General features: G+C 38.5%; 1 protein-coding gene across 1 annotated transcript in view; it reads right to left on the minus strand.

Moving 5' to 3' along the window:
• Nucleotides 1–23872, minus strand: part of pcdh11 (protocadherin 11) — a 130699-nt gene that overhangs the window by 32960 nt on the left and 73867 nt on the right. The window contains exon 6 of the mRNA XM_039618914.1: nt 14760–14958. Coding sequence (XP_039474848.1) covers nt 14760–14958 — 199 coding nt within the window. The remainder of the gene's footprint in view (nt 1–14759; nt 14959–23872) is intronic.

Below are 23872 nucleotides of genomic sequence, written 5' to 3' on the forward strand. Positions count from 1 at the left end.
TTTTAGGCTGTTGGCTCAATTATCTGGGATGTAGCTGCGGTGAATCCGAAAGTGCTCTGTCAAAACAGTAGCCCTAAGACAGGTAGCTTTTTTCTATAAAGGGAATCAACATATGGAATCCGTTACACACACAGCAGAAAACTGACTGAAATTGGGGCTCTTTCAGAATACAAAATAGAACACTTTCCAGGGTCTGTCTCTGTCTTTCCCCCACCTTCAGCAGTGCGCTATAAATGTTCTGTGCTTGAAATTTACTGTTCATGTATCTCACCCACCATTAACACAATGGGGCATTCATACCCTTAAGCTTCTCCAAAATTGACAGAAAAAAATAAAAAGCAAAACAAGAGTCCTCAGGTGTGAATTTCGCTGTCACATCTCCATTATTTTTTGAATCAATATGATTTCTTCTTTTTTTAGTAGGCATTTTCATTTGATATAAATCACCACAGGTCTAGATTGGCGAAGGAAAAACAAATCTCATTTACAAATTGTGTCCTCGTTTGTTAGTGGCACAGCACCTCAATTACCCAGTGAGCAGGTTTTTATTTATTCATGCAGACAAAGTCACGTATTCATGAGGATTAACCCAAAACTCGCTCATAGACTGGCAGGCACAGATTGCATATTTTACCATATGAGCAATAGCTGACGCATTTACCCTCAAAAGATTGAGACAAAGCATGAGAGAGGCAGACCAGAGAGAGCTTTTGGGTCACTGCATGGTCAGTTTCACTAACTTTATTCTGATTTGTGTTTTCAAGAATATATAAAAGGGTAATGTATTGTGAATAATATTGTATGTGTGCAGTGGGGAGCGTTCTTGCTTGGGAGAAGCGAACAAGCATACGGCGCTGGAACCAAAAATAGGAAACTGAGTAATAGTTTGTTTTTGTAACGCTACTTTTTTTGTTTTCTCCGCAATATGAGTTTGGTGTGTGACGCTCCAAAAGACAGTTTAAAATGAAATGTTGCCTGAAGAGGTCCAAATCCAGCGTTTACATCCACATTCATGAACAAGATGAGAAACAAAATAAACAATGTACGAATCGGTTCCCGTAACTAAAAAAAAAAAGTCATACAGTAATACACTGAATGTCAGCAAAATGCATTCCCTTCAGATCAAATGTACTCTCTCCGGAAAATATCAAATCATCCTAATAGCCAAATTTCTCTTCAGAAATTGTTAGGGAAATCCTCTGTCCCCTGTCATATTACCCACATTTATCAGGATGCAGCATAGCCATTAAGTCTGGAGGTTTATCAAATTATCTGCTTGCAGAATGGCCGAAAAGGGACACATTACAACCAGTCGACTTTGTCTGAGCTGCTGCAAAGCAATATTCCGGGATGCTGCAGCAACCAAAAGCAAATTATGGTGAACATAACACAGAGTTCAGTGGAGCGTTAACAGAATGGATGGCCCTATCCTGATTTTCTATCTGTTGGGACAGATGTCGCTAAGTCCCCGTGACTCGTGAGGTGGACGGCCCTGTAAGCAATGGCAGATGCTCCAAAGGTAAGACAGATGGATTTTGCCAGGGTTCTATGGCAGTATGCGCATTTTTCACTTGGAAGAAAATTAACAGTAATAACTGCAATGTCTAGTTTGAAATGATGAGGAAAAAACTCTTAATGTCCTCTATTTAAAATAACATATGCCAGACTATTCAGACAGACCCTTGCAAATATGACCATTGATAGTATGGGCCAAGTATAAGCCAAGAACATTTTTAGAATAACCAGCAGCCAGAACTTTATAAACTTAAAAACAAAACTTGTAAAAGACAGGGCAAGAAAACTGTATGGAAGTGTAACGTGTTGGCTTTGGTTTGTCTAAAACTGTGAGTACAAAGTGTAACAAACATACATATGCTGTTCTGAAAAATCAGTGATAAGGGATAAGGCAAGAAAAGGCATCCATTCACTAATTATGTGTCCAGTTGTCTTTCTTGTCTGCATTTGTCGACAGTATAAGTGGGCCTGTGGGTGTATATCAGCGCCTGCTTGAGAGCACACAGGCATGTGTCTGCTGCGCATGTGAATGTGTGTGTGTGTGCTTGTTATATTCAAATCCTGGCTGCTGCACACAAGTCGCCCAAACCCAGTATTTCACAAACACCATGCCTTCTAATACGCTGCAATATCAAGCTCCTATTGTTGGATAATTGCCACTGATGGAGAAAAAAAAAGAACAATATTTCATTCTGCACAATCTGCGGTAAACTGAAATCAATGAGGCCGAGTACTGTGATTAAAATGTGATCGGATCACTGACGACCAACAATGACAACAAACACGAAACAGAGCTCCTTTTTTGAACAGACAAAGCTGCTCAGTGGTTTAAATTTTGTCCACAGTGACCAGGATAATGGCAACCTATTGATCGCTTTTGGCATTTACGCTGAAATTCTAACTTTCTAAGCGGTTCACGTTAATTTTTAAAAGAAATCGTGACGTTACGTGAGACCTGTTTTGTGTGGAGGGGAGACTGGGGGACTTTTTGTTTTGCTCGAGTTTTGGACTGATCTCGTGTTGGGCAGCTCTGCTTTTTGTTTGATCTCCTGCAGCAGGAGAATCACACTGAAGAAAGATCTACAAGGGAGGTTTTCAAAGACCCTTAGGTTGTCGATGCTAGTGCTTTGTGTTCGACCTCTCTGTTCTTAACTGTAGTTGTGCAACGTGGGAGGTTTGTTCAGCTAGATGCAGATCAAGGTGTATTTGTATGTATGTGCTTCTGTAGGAATGCTTTATATATATGCTTGGCATGTAAAGGGTCTGCATGTGCTGTGTCTCTCTGGACAACAAGGGTGATTAATAAAGAAACAAAACAACAAATAAGATGTTTATTTTTTATTATTTTTCTTTAAATGGAATGAGTTGGTAGGTGGGGGATATAGGTCAAATATTAAGCCTTAAGAGTGATGAAGCCCAACTTCAGAAAAGAGCAGATTTTATATGTCCTTCCTCACAGGACTTTCTCTTTTACTCTCTACCGATTCATTAACTTGAAGAATTGAGAAATATTGTCTTGCGTTGTCTCAAAGATCCTCTTAAAAAAATTCCAGGGCCTCTAAACTGCACTTTCATTTTCTGTACGACTAAAATGTTCCCAAATTGACAGTTGCTGACTACCTTTTGCTTTTACTCTTCATGTTTACTTTCCTTCATCTCAAACATTTTAGTGTTTGTGCTTTTCTTCTGCATTATATGTTTAGAAAAGTGTAACTATAATTAGACGCTTCAAGGCAACAACAGCTTAAAAGAGGGCTTTTAGTGATCAAATGTCTCAAGTTCTTCAGGGATGAATTCAGCCTTTTATTCAACACGTACAAGAAGTTAAGGTGCAAGAGAGGGCTTTCCATGGTGCATTATATGGAACTGTATTCGCTCAATCATCCATTATACCACATGAAATGAAAGTCAGCATGAGACCCCATGGCACCTCTGTCCACACCACCATGTGTTGCATTAAGGGTGTATTATAGCACGGACCAGTGGGTCCCAGATGCGACAGCAGGACTGATCATCAATTATTATACCTCACTGGATCAAAATGAGCATTTCTGCTCATTCCAACATCCCCAGCGCTGGCCTGTGGTGGCTAAGCTGAGGCTTAATGCACCTCCAACCCCCCATCCCCTCTACAAGCTCAGCAACACCAGCAATAGCCCTCGTGGAGGCAGTGGGACATGCCTCAAGACAACATCTGCCTCCCCTTGGTGACCTGCCGAGTTAAGCCAACTGAAGAATCAAGGGCACACTTGCAGAGGTCCCTGATTTTATCATAACAAAGACATTGCTGCTGCTAGTGCCTGCAACTAGCTTCAGGAGATGTTTCAGTCTATTTCTGCTAATACTATGAACTCACTCTCTCTAACGTTGCCTTTCTTTCACCCACTATTTTCTTCTCTCTCTTACCATTCTGTCTGAAATGAACACCGAGGGATACATCCAAAGAACCGCATTTATGTCTGTAAATACTTCGGATACGCTGTTTACAGTAAAAGAATATTTTAGAACTTTGAAGAGTGTAGAGATGTCTAAATGGAAAAAAGTAAAAGGGTGTCTTTTTTTCAGCAACCACTGGTGTTATTTTTTGCTGTTTTAGCCTGAATATCTTATAAATAGAATAATAATCCAGAGAAGTAGTACAATTTCCACAAAATCCTGGAAATTGTCAATATTATTTTTTCTTTTTGAATTAGTCAGTATGACAGATGTTTGACGCTTGAAATCCAGTGGGACATCTGGCTGAATAGAATAAGGACAAATCAATGCAATCATGCAGGTGTCAGGGGGAAATGGGGACAACGGGACACAGTCTGTCTGCTTGCTCGCAGGAGCTTCTGGCAAGTATTTTGTGCACCAGGTCTGCTTCTGCATGCATGGAGTGGCAGACCGCTCACGAGTGCTACATTGCCTTGAGGTCCCCACAGATGCCTCACAAAGAGCTCGGGCAGAAGTGCAGCACAAACTTGTGATGGTGGATGTGATGAATGCCTCAGCTTTCTTTCTGCGTAGAGTACACAACAATCAGGTTTATGTGTTCAGTGTCAAGCCTCCTTGAACTCCACTGTCATTTTCTGTTAGGCCGAACATGTCCTGGAGGGCCTAGCTGAAGATCAACCCCCTTGTCCTATCTGAAACCCTCACTCTCTTTCTTCTCTCTTTTTTCTTGCACTCATTCAGCACAACTTCTTCCTTCGTTCCTCACCACACTCTGACTTCATGCGTCAGTATTACCAGCATGTGAGGGGTTCCACATCTCCATGAATACCAGTTTATCAACCAGTCGGTGTATACCTTGATTGAGCGTGGTTAGGTTCCATATAATGCAGAGCAGAGTAATCCCAAGCATGCTTGTGCATTCAACACCCGGATTAAATGACTGTGTTAACTCAGAATACAATTTCAAAACATACTGTAACCTGTATTCTTTACCATAGAGAAATATATTTTTATTACATTTCAACCAACTGGATTAAAAGCTGGTAACTTCATCAGAATTCAGTTGGGTATGTATGTGTATGAGTACTGTTAAGCATGGGATTTATTGCAATTTTATGCTTGTGCTTGTGAAATTAATGATTTCACAGGAAAATATTGCATTTCTTGTGAATGACACATTTTAGCAGAAATATGCTAATACGTGAAATATAGACAGATGGCATCATAGTTGTAGCCGTCTGTCATCATATCATTGATGTCATTGCGGCAATGCTGAAGCCATCACTGTAAATTGAATCTAATCAAAACTGCAGTTAATCTCATAGCGCTTTCGTATTGGAAAATAAGGCAGAGAAAAGCCGCAATATAATTTTACTTTGGTCACAGCAGGCTGTTCTTCAAGTAAATATGTGCTTAATGTTCATTTTTCTCATCTGTCAGAACACTTCTATTATTCAGCTTCCCCTGATGCATAAATAATTGTGCTCTTTTAAGGACAATGAAGCTTTAAGACTTCTTTGCCATATGCTTCTAGCCCGCTATTGCTGTACTGCAGAATATCCGGACAACCCAGGTCAATAACATTAAAGGCTGAGAGAGTTGGTGAAAATACAACTCGTGTGATGCTGTGGTCTGCTCAGCCTTCAGGAGACATATTGATGCACAGTTATTTTGGTCAATAAGTCCTTCTGAGCAGAGGCCATCCTTATCCTTGAGACCGACTGCATGTGAAAAATGAGAATGGGATGAGACCATGCATTTTAATATGGCGCAATATCTTAAAGGAAGGGACGCGGAGAAAGAAGGAGAGGTGTGCTGTGTGGGAAGAGAAAAAATGCTGTGCGCTTTTCACATGGGAAGCAACACCCACAATTATTCATTGTAATTTCAATGAGAACCGGGGGTATTGTAGAGACGGTTGGCCGGTGGTATGGCATGCGGCGTAATTCAGAAATGGTGATCGTGCTTGTGTGCGGCACCACACTTTGCCAAGGTGATTAGCAACATACAACTTATCTATCGAGATGATAAATCACAGAGTAATTTGCTAACTTACTTCCTACTGCTAAGTATCTCCACATGCATCTGTACATGTGTATAATAATATGCACATCTTAAGTGATTTAAGAGTGGTGAAAGGTGAGCCAAGGGCACGACCCCCCACCCAGAAAACCTCCAAAATTTCAGTACTAAATAACTGTCAGCTGGCGGTCTTGTCTTGGCGTCTAATCATGGTTGAAAAATAGTTCAAAAATGAAAGCTCTTAAGGAATTCTGTGTTCAATTTTTTTTCCTACTATATCTTTAATCATTAGAATAAAGGTTACTTTTGGCTGGTCTCTTATTCACAAGGGGTCACACAGCAGGTAGCTCCACATGTTAGATTTGGCAGATTTTTAAGGCATGACCTTCTAAACTCAAAGGGATTTGTCTGTCCTTCCAGGACAGAAATGGGGATCTTCAGATTTTTTTTGTGTACAATACTAAAACTAAATAGCTAAAATGAAAAGAAAAAAAATTGGTAGAAACGAAGAGGAGGAAAAAGAGAAAACAAAACCGCAAAAGTGCAAGTCGAACGCAAACACTCTTGTTATTGGGTTCAGCACTTTTCCTATGAGCTCATTTTCTTTGTGTTTAAATAATAGCAAACCCGAGCGAGTTCCTGCTTTTGTTTCCTGACATTATGGACAGTGAGGGGATAATCATAAGAGTTGCTTTAAATTACTGTGCAACAAATGAAATAGAATTTATATGTAAATGTTATTTTTATTAAAAGAATATTAAAAGATTCTAAACTTCGTGCAACCAGTTTGTAGTATTAACCCTATTAGTTGTTGTTTAAAAATATATATAAATAAATAAAACAAAGACTAAAGCATGTCATTTCTTCCTTGCAATATTTCTCACTTTGTAAGACAAGGTCTGATCTGTGATGTGACTATTTTGACCATAGAAATGACGTCAGAATTTCAGCCATGTTTGCTGGGACACTTCTGGTCTTCCTATCAGTTTCCCATCAAAGAGCAGTAGCTAATCCATCTTGCTTTGTTTTATTTATGTATTTATTTTTAAATCAGACAGAACACTGTTTTGAGACCCAAGAAGAGATACTCTTTTCACTTTGTATGTTTTAATTGATATTTTTTTTCTTGTTAAATGTCACTGGCCAGACACTGCTTACCTAGGTTTTACTGGATATGTCAATATTATTTTCTGTAGTCAACGCAGAGGTGCTAAAACAGTGCAGCCAGCATGCCAATATGAACTGAATGGAGCGTCGGTTGCACAATCAAATGCTGCAGGTTGGTGCAGGGGTGATATTATTTTTCACTTTTACATCTTTCCTATTTTTTTTAACATCATCTACATTTGGGATTTTTGTGAAAGCTATCTGTATCTAATTAAATTGAATAAATTATTAGCACATCCATATTTTATAGCTTCCCATGTTTTCTTCTTGCTTCTGTAGGGACTCAGAGTTTCTTGCTCTACAGTCAGCTGTAACCTCAGGTCATCATACTTTAAGAGGAGATCTTAGGAAATGTTTGGAGCTTTGTGGGATCCAAATGTGTGATGAGGTTTTCTTCCGAATTTAAAAATTCATCTTGGTTATTATCTGAGGAGCTCTGACCAGAAGCTCAAGACAAGGCTTAGTTGTTGTTTATTTCCAAGCAGACTAAAATATATGACTATAAAAACCTACAGCTAATCGCACCATGCATATGCCGTACACCGTTATCATCAAATACATAGCTCGCAGATTTTTTACTTCAGGTGTGTTGTTTTTGCTTTTGATGATTCATGTTTGATAATACTGAGACCAAATCAGCTATGGAATTGAGGACTCACAACACTCACCTCTTTCAAACACAATATTTTACAGGTTTTATATGCAGCCTGAGCCATATTCCAGTTTGGGAATCACAGAGTCAGTGAAATGGAACAAAGTGGATTGCTGGCTGGGGCCTTTGAGCCGCTCTCCTTGTTTGAAGTCTCTCTCCAGCCCTGCTGAGTTCAGAATACATTGTCCAGAGATACGATCAAACTTGGCAGCTATTGATTCCTTCCCAAATCAGACATAAGACTTACTGAACATGTTAACAACTTTCAAATACGTATTTTAATTGTGTAGGTCTTTCAAAAACCCACTCGTATCACAGCGCTGCTGAGTCAGTTTGAAACAGGAGCTTTTGGACAGTCAGACACTGCATCGTGCCAACATTTCTGTTTTTCTCTCAAAAATTTCATTCTGAGGACGCTCGTGCATAAATGTGCAAAAAGACAAGCCTTCCTTGTCACTGTGACAAAGATAATGTTCTTTTTCTTTGTTTGTTTCTTTTTACTTGGTGATCTAGTTAAAATAATGCTAAGTGTATGTTGGTTCTGAACTGCTCCAAAGCCCTGGAGCTCAATGAGTGTAAACCAGTCAAGGATCGCTTTTGTTTTACTTTCGCTTTATATCACTCTCCCTCTTTGCCTTATTTCCTCCCCTGACAACCAGGCTGTTTTTATTTTTCTAGGTAGAGTTTCCACAGTAACTCCTTTTGTTTCACCATCCGCCATTTCAGCTACCTGGGGAAAGCTACCAATAGGTACTGGGGGAAAAAATGCGCTCTCCTCTACCTATTTGGGTTGCACAACTGTGCCTCACATTTTCCCTGGGTATTTTGATACATAGTGGCAGACAGAATTGCATAGTGGGAAAAAAAGGCTTATGGGGAACCAACCTAAAAGGGGATGGTCTCATGATTCTATAGCCACTACATTGTGCAATTAGCATTTATTTCATAGTGAAATTAAAATAAACAAGCTGCCTATTGCCTCTTTCACAGATGCTGAAATAAAAGTATCAAAAGATCCATTAATAACACAAAGATTTTCTCATTTAAAACAGAAATATAATCCCCTACAATAGTTGAAAAAAGTAAATTAATCCACATAATAGTTAGGATTTCAAGTCAATGGTGTACTAAAAATATATCTACCTAATATCTTGTGGATAATATGCAGTTAGTTTGCAGCTCTAACCCTAACATGCTCAACTTTCAATATGTAGAGCCGTTACAATATCTTAAATCTACAAATGCCACTCTTGAGAGCTTTCAATATATTTTCTGTCTTGTCATGGTAAGATCTGTCTGATTGCACCAGAAAGCGCCTGTCTCAACTTCACAGAAGACTTTGGCAGGCCAACAAAGAACAGGCCCTAATACTGTGGAAAAGGAGGTTTCTAACATGACACTTTTCAGCTGTTTGAAGGAGGGTGGAGAGAGATTTCTGTGAGCTGAGTTGACTCCTCCAGATCAATAGCTCGTCTCTTTCTCTCTCCAAGACAACTGGTGTGGCATTTGAACCAGATAAAACAAGGGTTCCCCTCCACCTCACCTCTGACAACTGAGCACTTCCACCAAATCCCAGTTGGATGAGAAGGATACAGATGAGTCCATTTAAATCCCCTTTCCGACTCAGTTCTAGACCCCCAGCGATCAGAAAATGCAGAAAAAAGCACCTAAAATCATCTTGAAAGGAAAGGTCCAATCTATGTAGGTTAATATTCACTGTTGCTTCATTTAGCTCTGTTGCAGGCCCACTGGGGCAGCTGTAAAAAGTTCTGGGAGCCAGAAGGCACAAAGGCTTTTATTTATTTATATCGTGGAGAAATATATAGCAGGAAGCAAACTGGTGCAAATGATGTGAAAGAAAAAGTAGTCTGAAGAAGTTATCTTCTAGATTGTGGGATAACTGCAAGAGAAGGAATAGGCTGCATTACCATTTTATGTGCGGCATGAATTAAATATACACACTGCTGCCAGAATAAGTCAGATAACATGACAATATGTAAGGTAATCCTTCTTCCCATCCTTCAACCACCAGCGATGTACCCTTAAGCAAGGCACTTGGTTCTTAATTACTCCTGTGAAGCTGCTCATTTGTCAGCAGCAGATGATGAGATGGGCCGGCAAAAGTAAAAGGTTGCATTGGCAGCTAAAGTAAGTGTGGCATTGCTATCAAAGAGAATGCCTGCTCAGCCAACCTTGCACATAAAAGTTGAAAAAAAAAGCCCACTCTTACAACAGTTCATCATCTTTCTAACCTGTGGTCAGCCAATTATCTGGCTCTTGCTACAATATTGGACTTTAAACTCTCTGAACAAGGGTCCTCTTCTCCCTTGCATGTCAGCTTAGTCTTTCCCCCTGGTCGCTCATGACATTGTAACACTAATTACAGCTAATTGTTCTATGCTGAATGGATTTAGTCACATTGCAAATGATATGCCATTGGTCAGTGTCACAATGTTTCCACAGAAAAAAATTCAATGGGGAATGGAAATTTGCACAAATGAATGTAATTAAGAAGCACATTCATTACTTCTAATTGCATATGAGAACCCTCAAAGTGAAACTGAGATCCGGCTCATATGAATAATTAATGCAGCTAACTGTACTGAACACTGTAATGTTGCCACTGTCACATAATGATGTGCTAAACTATTGCTTTTAATGATAAACTGTAGCGTTATACTTTTTCGTAATGCACGGTCCCAATCACCCACAAACTTTTTTTTTTCTCATTAAATCCCTTTATTTGCTGGCAGATTGTGTCTAGACAGTTGAATTCCAATCTCAGCACAAGCGAATTGGCGGCCAGACATACTGAGTAGAGTTGGAGGTTAGAGAAGTATTAAAAATTCAAGTGGTACCAACGTGTTTGGCACACTAGATCAAGTCAAGTGGCCTTTTCCAAAGACAAGAAAAGGGCAGTTGTAAATCAGCCAACTGGAAACTCAGTCTGAGAGCCATTATGAAAATTTTGGACCTACAGAAATCAAAGAGTTGAGAATGTAACCCCCAGAAAGTATGAACTTTACAAGCCTTTAATCAGATTATTTGTCTGCTGGTATCAGGAATTAGAGAATGTGCCATAAAAGACCCCCCAAAAAATGTTAAAGTAAAAAATCACACAAAAAAATAATGATTGAAATCTCTGATTTGATGAGTAATTACCTTTTTTTTCTTTAGATTTATACAGAATGCACTGCAGCGCATTCAGAACCGTAATCTTATTACATTTGCAGTATTTAAAAAGGATTGGCTTATTTTAATAGCAGATTTAGATCTTAGACAGACAAGGTGTAAGCTGGTCATTTGAAAGCCATATGCCACAGATTAAGATACGACACTGTGCTGTGCAGATATTTCATGTTCCTTCCAGAGACTAATGCACTTCGTCGGAACTGCCTTTGCTGAGCTGCTTGTAAGTGGGCAAAAGCACAAGCTCCTAAATCCCTCAACTCCAACAACAGGAGAAAGAAATAAGTATATTACAAATCGTCCAGAGAACAAAATTGTGTATTGTTTGAAAAATGTGAGGGATTTAGACTCAGGGATTTGCTCCCACTTTGCCCCACTTTGTCTGAGGGCTTAGCACTGATCGCTGCTCGCGACATGATGATTCCCATCATTCTTCAAAAGCCTTTCAGGTCATCATTAGTACAACATCTGCTTAACTGCACAGGTTACCACAAAAAAATGAAGCAGATAAAAAGTGAGGTTAAAAATTAACACAGGATTTAAATATTTCAGTGTCCACACAGGTTGACAGATCAAGAGTATGCTCACGCTACCCACAAACATGTCAGTGACCACTAGCATAAAAATGAACAACAAATCCACATCATGTCATTGCCAAGGTGGGTTACATTTTTCATCAAGTGGATACTTTTAGTATTCCAGTTTAAAACACCAAGACACCGTCTGAGTGAACGTGGGTGGATTTGTACCGGAAAGCTCAAAGTCACTAGAGGGAATGTCGACTGAAACAGTGGTGTAGATCCCAAAGCAAAGCATTACATGTATGTCCCATTTTGACCTATTCACCATGTTTAATTGTTCTGCTTGTATAGTTTTGCACTTGCCAGCTGTTTGACGTATACAGCTCTGACATAAAAACGTACGTGCAAATGATGTTGATTAGGACTTCTTATATATTTGTCGAGACAGAAGAAGAACTATCAAAATCTTCGAAATAATGTGTGACAAGAGAGGCGACAGCTTAAGACTGATGGCGGGGTGGTGAAATAAGCCTGGAGGGGGAGGCAAGAACCCATAAAATGAACAGCCGCCTTACTCATAAATAATAGAAACATAAAATGTCATATGAACTTTATATCAAGAGAGGGTGGTCTAATAAAGATGCAGGTTTAAAGAGGAGTTGAGAAATTCATTGTCATAAGAAGGCCACATGGCTTGCCTTTGGCACAGACAATTATTCAGAGCAAGTTGACATTCAGGTTCTAGCTGAAGCACCTTTAAGAAACAACACTGCTTTTGACTCTTGAAATTCTCTCGTTCTACTGTTGCTCGGGTCTTTCAATCTCTCAGCTCTGTTTCTCACTTTTCACTTGGAGTCATTCCATCTCCTCTCTCCTCTTTACACTTTTCCTTGTTCTTTCTGCTTTACAAATTGAGACGACACGATAAGAGATTGCCACTGCCATGCCAGCCTGGTGCTCATTGATAAAACCATATCTAATCCATCTTAGGCCCCCCTCTGTCACCAACACACTCATCTCTGAGACAGTCAACGTGCACAGGATCCATCTCTCTTTTTGAACTGAGCTGCACAGAGTCAGAGTTTATCTGACTTAACTTCTGAAAGAAGAAAATGGAGCTCGATGAGTCAGGTGAATTTCACTCTGCCTTGAAATGATGTGCAAGTGTGTCGTGTGTTGAATCGGTAGCATCCAAAAGCAAATGAAAAGACTCTTGGTTTTAGGTGGAAATGCATGGTCTATGAAAGATCTATTTTATAGGAATTAAAATGAGATTTTCCTGTAATTTCCTAGAGCCTGTAAACTCATCAAGGTTCTGCTAAATTACACAAGATGCATATTAATCAAATCGCTTTATATGGCTTGCACATTAGCTTTGAAAAGGATCCATTCTCCTCTTACCTGCATTTACTATTTCTCTCTTAGAACTATACTGACTTTATACAGTTCGCTGCGATAAGGTGAGAACACAGTATTACACGTGGCTTTGTGGTCAAATAACTAGAAATAGCTTTTCTAATATCCAACTCCGATACAGCACTCACTAGGATTTTTCATGCAGCAATTTGTAAAAGTACACATGCATTTATTACATTAGTATGGTCTTCTGTCTAAAGCTAAGACACTTCAACAAATATTACCCCAGAGGGAAAGTGGGTAATAAGTGGAGTATTTGAGCAAGTTTATGAAGTATGAGATGTTTATGTCTCTGTATATTAATGGAATCATGAGCAATTGCCTCACTATTCGAATGAATCACATATGAATCACTGCTGTCAACATGGTGAATACATTATAGAGAACAGCTGGGGAAGGAGATGTGCTGCATGCATTTATAAACATGCATGTGTACAGATGTGTGAAAATATTGAGGTGGTTATGTAAAGAACATTGTTTTGTTAAACGTACAAAAATGTCTTGTTATAACTTCACAATCTTGCCATGAACAGAAGGCCATCAGCACAATGTCACCCATTTTGTTTAATACCTAACAAAAGCGTTCACAATCACGCTCACACTGACACCCAGGCCCCAAACCTGTCAGCCCAGATGCTGGGGAGGCACCAGGGACTCTTGTCTCACTTACAACAATGACACAATGGCTTTACTGCATGTAGGTGTATGCAAAGCAATCTATTTTTCAGTGTTCTTTGGATTTTATATGCTGCATAGGAAAAAGAAAAACCAGTCTCACATTTTGACAGAAAACTGAAAATCAACAGAGTGAAGATCTACACCAATCGGCGCCAGTCCTGTCTGAAATATACGATGGAGGGTTACATCCAGAAAATAAAATCTGATTCACCTGGATTCACTGGGACCCAGAATAGCCTTGTTCATGCTGTGTTGTCATATATGGCAAAATAATTCCAGCAGCATCTCTGGTACGCTGCTTGTGTAAAGACTTTTGATCTACACTGACACTGATGAAAAAACCCAGAGTTTTTTTTTTTTTTATACTGTCTTAAGGACATTTCTTTTTCCATCTGGAACTTGTTTGAGCAACTATTAAAATGTATATGCATGAGGAAGGAGTTGTGTATCCCTGTGTTTAAAAAGGCTTGTTTTATGGAAAACAGCAGTGGGCAGTAAGCCATGGAGTGACAGCTGTCTTGTGAATCATTAAAATACAATTTGGCAACACAGTTAAAACTTCAGAGGAATAATTCCCATTGCGTTGTACAGCGTAACACTGGACAACAGTTAAAAAAAATTAACCTTACAAAATGAATTTTAAGTAGCAAACACACTATTGTGCAAATTACATCCTCTTTATTTTATTCTGCGTTCCCGTGACAGAATCACTGCTTGTGTTTTTCTTTTTTTAATGAAACCAATTTACTTGCATATCTTAAAATGACTGAGATGATTTAATGGTTTTTGGTTTAATCTTTATAAAGAAAACTGTCAAATATAACACACTAAGAAGGAGTATGCAGCGAAATATTTGATTTTTTTGCTTGCTTAAAGAATGAACTCACAAAAACAACATGCATAGCTAGGTTTTTTTGTTGTTGTTGTTGTTGTTGTTTGGTTTTTTTTTACAAAAATGGCCGCTGGTTTAGTGTTTGCAAAGCTGTGTTGTTACAATTACAATCACAGCTGTAATCTCAGTAAATAATTTTACTGTTTTAAAACACAGATGGCCACTTGTAAATTATGCTGTCAGCCTCAGAAAGCACAAACAATAATAAAAATGAAAAACATAAAAGAGAGGATTTGCCTGCTGTCAGATCCAGCAAAAATATACTACTCACTGGATTCAGGGTCTGAGTTTCCATCTCCCTCGGTCCGGCTGTTAGGTGATGTTTGCTCATAGTACTCCTCTTGGGGGAAGCTAAGGGGAAGAGGCTGGGTGGTACTGGCAGTGATGCTAGGCTCCGGGTCTCCAAGCCCGCTGTCACTGCAACTCTCCTGGGAACCGTCTGGAAGATGGAACGTCACACGGCGCTGGGTCTGAAGCACACCAGAAGATAAGAAATGTTTATATGAGAAACACTTCTGTCCTGTTAATATGAACATCATGATCATCATACTACTACTACTACTAATAATAATAATAGTACAGAAACCTACATTATTATAGTGACTGTAAGCAGTTTAAGAGGTAAGGGGTGAACATTTTTTTTAAATGTGTAGTTACTCTCATACTAAAGACAGACCTAGACAGTAGATCTTTTAAGTCGGGTAAGACGCAAGGCATCCATCCTGGATCAGACTTGCTCCACATTCCTCAGCAACAAACACCCTGTCACCATTTTATGGTTCTCCTCTCACTCATCACAGCTTAACAAAAACAGCCCTTGTTATTAGACCCAGTCGTCTGGCTCAGACAATCTGGCCTTTGTCAAGGCGTCTCAGGTCCTTACACTTGCTCATTCTGCCTGGTCCCGCATTTTGACGACAACAGCTCACTCTTTACTTAAATCACATAAATCCCAGACCCTGACATGTGCTGCTGTTAGGAGATAACCTATATGATTGTTTCACCTGTGAGCGGTCATAAAGAATGGGCTGATCGCTGTATGAATAAAACCCACTGTATCGGTCCAGGTTTTGAAATATCCACCTCTAAGATTTTTACCTTCACCCCATGCAGGGATGAATGAAATCTCAGTTTTTGTGTTGATTATAGAGAGACTACAGAGTTGACAAATTACATTGAAATATTGGCAGCAATGCTTCATTCTAGAAGTAGTGTTAAAGGTACTCTTTATAATCCATAGAACACAGTGAACTGTTTTCTTTTTTTTAAAGACTGTTTTATTCAGCAGTGAGGAGTTCCTATGAATACTTCAAAGTGAGATCTGTCTGGAAAAACAAGGACATTTCTTCTACAGAAAAACACTGTTTAATCTTTTAAAATATATCAAAGCTTTGAGCACCACAATCAAAATTCTTCTCACAGCCATTGTACTGGGGTGAGGACAGAAATCTCAAAACTATGTGTATGGTGTTAACCGCAACACTTACTTGAGATTTTTTTTTCTTCTTTGACTGAAGGGGCAAACAGAATAAAAGGCTTTAGTGATTCACTAAACCGGTGTTATCATCAATTGAAACTGTGATTGTTGAGTTCTGTTTCTTCTACACTGGAATTCTTCAAGATATCAAGATATTGATTCAATTAACCTGAACCTTTACAATTTAACCTCAACATACGGGTAAGGCTCATGGGTGAGCTTGGTGTTTAACTAATTATCCTCTACACTGAAGGCTTTAGGTCATACATATTTTACAGTATCAGAGACTTAGTAGTTTGTTCCAGTACCAGTAAAATTACACAATTCTCAGTACCCCTTTTTTTCGAACTATCGAAAAAAACCCGCATCTCTACTTAAAGATAAACTCTTTTATTATAAAGTAATTTAAAGACACCAACAAGGTGGTGACAACCTTTTTACTTAAAACGTTAACATGATACTTTGTTTATAAGACGCAAAGGTTGACTGAAATGGTTGGTAAGGTAGCCTGCTAATGGTACTATGAAGTCGACCGTTAGCTCCAATATGTTAGCCCATTCATTCCTTTATCTTTTTAGTCACTGCAAACATTATAGCCTATGGAACATAACTAATATCATAATACCGATTCAAAATATAAACAGTATAAAAGATGGCCTTAGCTACAGTGACACTTGTAAAGGAATTTCTTTTACTTATGTACTAATCACATTATTTTATTGTATAATGCCTTGGTGCCACTGGATTTTAACATGTCTGACACCCATACTGTAAGAAGGAAGTTGGGGGAAGCAGACCACTCCACAGGAAGAGTCTTTTGTCTCTTCGAGGACTCTGGGAGGTAGCAAGGGAGTGTAAACCTTAAGGTGTGAAACAGCTGTGTACTGCCTTTTGTTCCTGGAGAAGGTATTTAACTGAGAGCCATGCTAGGCTCAGGGAGACTCTGCTGACCTGCCCCGCGGTCATGTAGGCTCTCCATCAAGCTTGGTTGTCTGTTCTTTGTGTGTTTGGATTAAAGAATGTTAGCTACCGCTCACCGCTTGTCTGCAGGCTTTATTTAAATGGAAAACTTCCACAACACACTGCTCGCTGGTTTCTGAAGAAGTAAATTGTTGAATGACTCATCAATTAAAAGTCGTTAGCTAACATGCAGTTTCATATCATAGACAATTGTCTATTTTGAACATAGTAAAGGGTGAGCAAAACACGTACTGTTAGAAAGAGCAGTTTGTGGATTTTACATGATTGCTGGTAGAATAACAATAGCAGTGGCTACATTGACTCCAGACACGCTCACAAAGTATGGGTTTGACTATCGTGTGGATATGTGCGTCCACAAATGGGACACACTGAACACTTTTAAATTTTAAGCTTAACATTTGCTGAAACTGCAGAAAGGTTGGGTTGTGAGTTACAGTGCAAACTACAATCAGGAAGAACTTTAACAGTCCTGTTCCCCAAACACTCCTCGTCTCTCAGTGTGCTTACAGACATTAAGTACATAATGGTGTTTAACAAATCTATTAGACCACCTCTCTTTAAAGATGAAAACACAAATAGAAATCTTGAATTCAATCAAAAATGTATTAAAAATTATATTGTTATTTATTAAGCAAATAACAAACCGAATTTGTGCTTTTATACACACGTTTGAGCCGGCGCACTGGACTTCTGTGAGAAGCCAGAAATTAATCAAGCATAACAATCAACCACTAAAACTAATTTTTCTGTTCAGGAATGCAAGTAAATAATTGTAATTTGGCACCTTAATCAAAAAATAATAATAATGTGCTTTACTTTTTTTCAGCTGTTTTATAAAACAGCAAATTTGAAAATTCATGGATTGCAACAGTTATTATATTTTTGCATTTTAAAATATTTGGATTAAATAGCTTGTGTGTATTGGTAGATTAACCATTACAGAAAAATAAACAATGATTTTTGGTAATTATGAATACTGTTAATTTAGGTCAGCTGTGGCATAAACCTTACACTGGGTGGCCTAATAAATGTGTTAAGCACTGTGTTGCACATTATGAACATATACTGGATAGGATTTAATATTAAGTATAAAATGAATAAACACACACTGAGCACTTGTGAACATTGTAAGTTTTATATGTGAAACTCTATATTCAGACATGTACTGTATTTTAAAATTTAAACTTCCATTTCTTTAATAATATATAGCCTTTTGAAATCAGATAATTCTTTCTGAGACACCCTGTATAACAAAGATTTATAATAATTCGTTTTTATTCAGTGTGACTTAAAATGAGTGATTGAGGCCATGAAGTCAGCAGGAAAGTGTTTGTAGAGGTCAAAACAGAAACCTGTTTTTTCTACAGACCTCTATAGCCCCAGAATTCTTTGTGCAACCACAGCTATGTCATCTGGCGGCCTTCAAATACAGGTTTAAGGTACGGTATTTCAGCATAACAATGCAAAATTCTTCCATCCCTGACTTTTACTGTCTTTTACAACAGCTCAGGCCAGCGGCACTATCCGCCATCTTCCACACAAAGTTTTTTTTCCTGTGGTTCGTATAGTTCTTCAGCATATAAGAGTGGACATGAACACTTGTTCATGATCAAGATGTATGCTGTCCCCATCGGTTTCTGAACAATAGCAGCATATGTACATTTGTTTCCTTGGATTTTTTTTATATCTGTGACACTTAAACAAAATTAGTTTTTGTGTTTTTAGAATTTCGGTACTGAAAAGTAGCACAGGTATTGGTTCTGGTCACATCCCCCTAAGGCAAGGGTGTCTAACATAAGGCCCTTAGTGTTACAGCTTTTCTGATTGATATAGACCCCCACTGTCCATTGCCATCCATACTACACCGAACCACACGGACATTTTCTGTTAACTATTGAAAACTCTATACTCTAAATTTATAGGCACACTGATCAAGTAGAACCTCTTCTGTAATGTTACATGTTTATCGTGTTTCACTGGTGCGGCCCACTTCACATCGGAGTGGGCTGTATGCGGCCCACGATGTAAAATGTGTTTCACATCCCTGGTCTAAGGACACCACCAATGACAAAGACAGAATATTAACACCAAGGAAGGAGTGACAGCAACACTTACTCATAGACGAATGAGTATAGTGAGATGACATTTCCAAGGGAAATCCATGCCTAAATGTTTTTCATGACTTGTTGGGCCTATCTAGTGTTTATCTTCTTTTACAGTAACAGGAAAATACTCCAAAGTGTATCCATCTTTAAATTGAATAACTGAGACAGTGACCTTATATTGGCGAAATGTTTTGGGTGTCTCAGGCCTATTAAATTACTTTTCTTATATAGGGTATCTGTAAGGCTTGTAATTGAGACTTGTGCAGTACAGGTCCAGTGGTAGATGGGATGTGTATTAACAGGTTGAAATACCGTATGTCCTAGTTTTCCCTCTCACCCAATTTAGACACAAAAGAAGTGGAAACATGTGGAGGCTGAGACTTTGATTTGTAAAGTCTTGGGGATCACAGGAGTGTGGGCATTTTCTTCTCAACAGTACAGGCCTCTTTGATTTCTCTGGAGGTTTACAGAAGTTTATGTTGTGACCTTTCTTTGGAGCTAACAAAGAAATACACTCTGTACAGTATCTCTGTTAACATGTTTGCTAACCTAACAGAAAGCAAACTACATGGTTACAGTCCTTTATATTGTGGGCAATCTTTAGACTCCACAGATTTTATATTTTTACTTTCATCCAAAAAAATTGTTTCCTTTACAAAGAGAAAATCAGAAATGAGGATATCTGAGTTTGACGTAGCCGCGGTGAAACAGAGCGCAGTCTCTGTAATATAGACTGCAGTTTGAATTTATGTCTACACATGATTCCCTGAGTAACATCATACTGCATCACGCTGTATAGAGGCATAAAACGTATAAAATATAATTACGCCCTCAGCTTCGGTTATTGCGGCGAATTTTATTCATCCCATTATTCAAACTGATAAGATTTTTTTTTTTCCAAGAGCAAATACAACTGGCACAAATGACTATCTTGATTTTCCATTGCTATAGCAACAAAAGCAATATGCATGTCCTGAATTAAAAACATCATTAACACTTGCGCCTTTAAGCTCAGGAGAAGCTGCGCACACATATTTTTCCATAGTCACCACAGTGTATAGATAAAGCACTTATTGTTGTTTGATAAGTCTAAATAAGGCAGAGGAAACAGAGGAGAGATGGAGAGCAAACTAAAGTCTGGCTCTAAAGAAGGACAAGCTGCCAAAAACAAAGTGCACAAAAAAGCTTCATTTAAAAATTATTAGAGTGGGCTGCCTAACCTAAATCCTCACAATTAGCACCCTGAAAGCACAAACTGAGTGGTTTCAATACTGTGATGTTCAAGCAGTTTGTTAAATACTCTTTTTTTTTTCTCTTTCTTGATTCATCTGGAACCCGAGGCCTCAAATCCTGCTCTCCGTTTGTGCGAGTGTGTGTGAGAGTTTGAGTGTGCGTATGCCCTTAAAAAGACAGATGAGAAATAAGAAGAAAAAGACAGAAAAAGGGAGCATGCAGTCAGAGAAACAAACAGCCAAACACACATAGCCTTCAACTATTGTCTGACATAAAAACTCTGAAACAAAAGCGTTTTGTTGGAGGAAAAATGTATTTGTTCACATGCGCTGCATTAATTTCTCAAATACATAAAAACACGAGAAGTAGGACTAAAATCAATCTTGTTTTTATTGCACGTGGCGGGAGATTCTCTGGTGGCATATATTCTACAGCACATAGCATTGTTTTTTCTCCTGGTTTTATTCATTTTCTAAGACAGAGCAGAAAGAAATACCTTGCTGGCAAAATTATATAGTTCTGTGTGCCATGTTTGCCCACGCTTTCAAGTGGTCTAAATATCTACTTGTTCTCAAACAGCGTTGGCAGCTGTTTCTCAAATTACTGGAGGATGCACGCAAATGCAATGTCCAGGTTCCAGCAAAAAAAAAGCCCACTTACGGAAGGTTGGCAGCTTTACAAAAAAGCACGCTTTCTCTCCACATGATTCTAATTACTGAAAACTTGCTTCAACAATGGCTCCCAGAATCTATTAGAACAAACAGCTGCCCGTGACAATTAGGACATAATCATTTTGCATGAGGGAGTGTCTTCATTTTTAGACTGTTGTTTATTCAGGCTCCTTCAAGTTGATGCCAGATGTTAAGAAAAGCCTAATTCGATTTCATGGTGCCCTCGCTACAAAGTCACTCGGAGCTGCAATATTAATTACAATTAAATACCATTAATAGGTCTTAAATAAATAAAAGTTTTGCTCCCAGAGGTAATGACTAATGCGAATAAAACATTAATGTCGAAAAACAAACACCACAAACAAAAACAAACATTCACCAAGGAGTCAAGGTGAGTGTTTTTGCTAAGCATAATCACTTATTTAAAGAAGCTGCCAGAAATCCATAAAGCAAAGACAAGCTGCTGTAAGAGATATCAAGACCAAACAAAGCCCGTTCAGCCAGATAAAACACTGCCTTGAGAAGTATGTACACAGAGATAAACGAACAGGAGACGTGCATGCCAAGTTCTACCATATAACAAGCTCAAAAATCCAAAACCAGCCCTCTGGTAACCACCCTGGCAGGGATGAATTCACGGGTTACTGGATTATAAGTCGGTTATATTTAGATATAGAAGAGGGGAGGCCAAGTGGTTGCCACCTTGTTCTCTGGTAGGCTGCAGCTCCATGGCTTTTATTATTACATATACTGTCCCCCCCAACTGCCGTTCTCTCAAAATAGCAAAGAAGTCAGCGGTGCACAGAGAGGGACTTGGCTGACAACCACCTTACTGAGTGATAAACAGAGACCACTTAGGAGTGAATCAGGGGAGATTGGCTCTGCCATTTCAGATAAGGATCAGCTCGCGGGCACACCTAGACCTGCATAAATCTGTTCAGAGGAGATGGCGATTTGTCATGTCACACGTGTCTTATGTAGAGTGAAAAAAAAGCAGCTATACAGCAATGGCAAGATCCAAAAAGCAGTGTCCTGCATGTCCCAGTATTGCTTGATGTGAAGGTGGTGCAACATTGGCAATAAATAAATAAAAACCAATGTGTTTCGTAGGTATTTCTTTATTCCTTTCTTTGATATTTTTTTGTACATGCTGTTCCAGTTCTGCCTATTATGTGTGAGGTGATATGCCTCTGCTTGTGAGATGATGAGTTAGCAGGAACACACAAGAAGGAGGTGATTCTAGCAAGTGGACTGTGAGATTACTGGGTGGTTTTTTGACTTTCATCAGTCTTTGAGTCATCTGCTGTTATATACTGATAATTCTGATATTCTTTGTGTGACACTGTTATGACAAAACATATAATATCCCCAGTTCTGGCAAACTGTGGTATCACACTGAAATGTGAAATGTCACCAACATGATGACTTCAGTATGAATAAACAACACATGTTATTAATAATTCTGACTGTGTAGTCAAAAAACTAATGCAAGAGTTTAACACACGCATTTTCTGCCGCTTAACATTATGCTGAAGCTGCAGAAAAGTTGGGTTGTGAGTTAGTGTGCAAACAGTAAGGAAGAACTTTAACAGTCCTGTTGTGATTCAAACACTCCTCATCTCTCAGGATGCTTACAGACATTAAGTACATAATACAAATCTAGTAGACCACCTGTCATAAAACATGAAAACACAAATCTGAAATCAGTCAAAACATGTTTAAAAATTATATTGTTATTTATTAGGCAAATAACAAACTGAATTTGTGCTTTTATACCCATAATAGAGTCGGCACACTGTGAAAAATTACTGTGAGAAGTCAGAAATTAATCAAGCATAACAATCAACCACTAAAACTAATTTTTCTGTTCAGGAATGCAAGTAAATAATGTGATTTGGCACCTTAATCAAAAAATAATAATAATGTGCTTTACTTTTTTCAGCTGTTTTATAAAGCAGCAAATTTGAAAATTCATGGATTACAACAGTAATTATGTTTTTGCATTTAAAAACATTTTGATGATAGATTAACCATTACATTGTCTTGTTATTACCAATACTCTTAATTTAGGTCAGCTGTGGCATAAACCTTACACTGAAAAATGAATAAACATTTCACTCTGTCATGTATCCAACAAACAACTTTTAAAGTAATAAGACGATGCTTTTCAATACTTATGGCATTATACTGTTGTCAATGTGAAATTTGACAACATATTTCAGCTATTTATGGAGCCTGATGGGGACACTGGCGGACAAAATATTATTGCGTGGCCACAAGTTAGTTATTTGTGATCACAAGATCAATAACTTGTGGCTAAGAGGCAGTTAGGAATACAGATATGATAACTAAATTGTTGCCATGTCTTATTAATGCCTGGCCACAAGATACAGAATCTGCTGTTTACTGACAGCATCAGGCGAGCTCTTTAGGGAAATTATCACACATGAAGCATCTATAAATTTGATTTAATTTTGTTTTATTTTAACCTTGGGATGAGTTATAATAATATCCTGCATTATCAGCAGTGGGAGGGGCCCTGAAACAGCTCTCGCTCTCTCAGTCCTGTTACATGTCTGCTGTTTTCTTCTGTGTAAGGAATTATATAATTGAGGAAAACGGAGTAGCGGCTAAGAAATCAAAATACGTGACATGACGGATGTGTTGATAACCTGTGTTCTTTTTAAACACAGCCTGGCACCTAAAAACAACAACCTGCTCTGAAAGAACAGCAAAAATAGTTAGTAATTTTGTTGTTTATACTATTTTTATTTTCATATAGAGCTTGAGAGGGCAAAAATTACAAGCATCTGACTTGACAGTTAAGCCCAGACGTGCACAAAGCTCCACGCGCTTCAGGCAACAATTAAAAGATCAGACACCTTGCAGTTTTCTGATCTTGTTTATCTCATATTCA

This window comes from Oreochromis aureus, linkage group 2, assembly GCF_013358895.1.
Source record: "Oreochromis aureus strain Israel breed Guangdong linkage group 2, ZZ_aureus, whole genome shotgun sequence".
In the NCBI taxonomy this organism is placed as follows: Eukaryota; Metazoa; Chordata; class Actinopteri; order Cichliformes; family Cichlidae; genus Oreochromis; species Oreochromis aureus.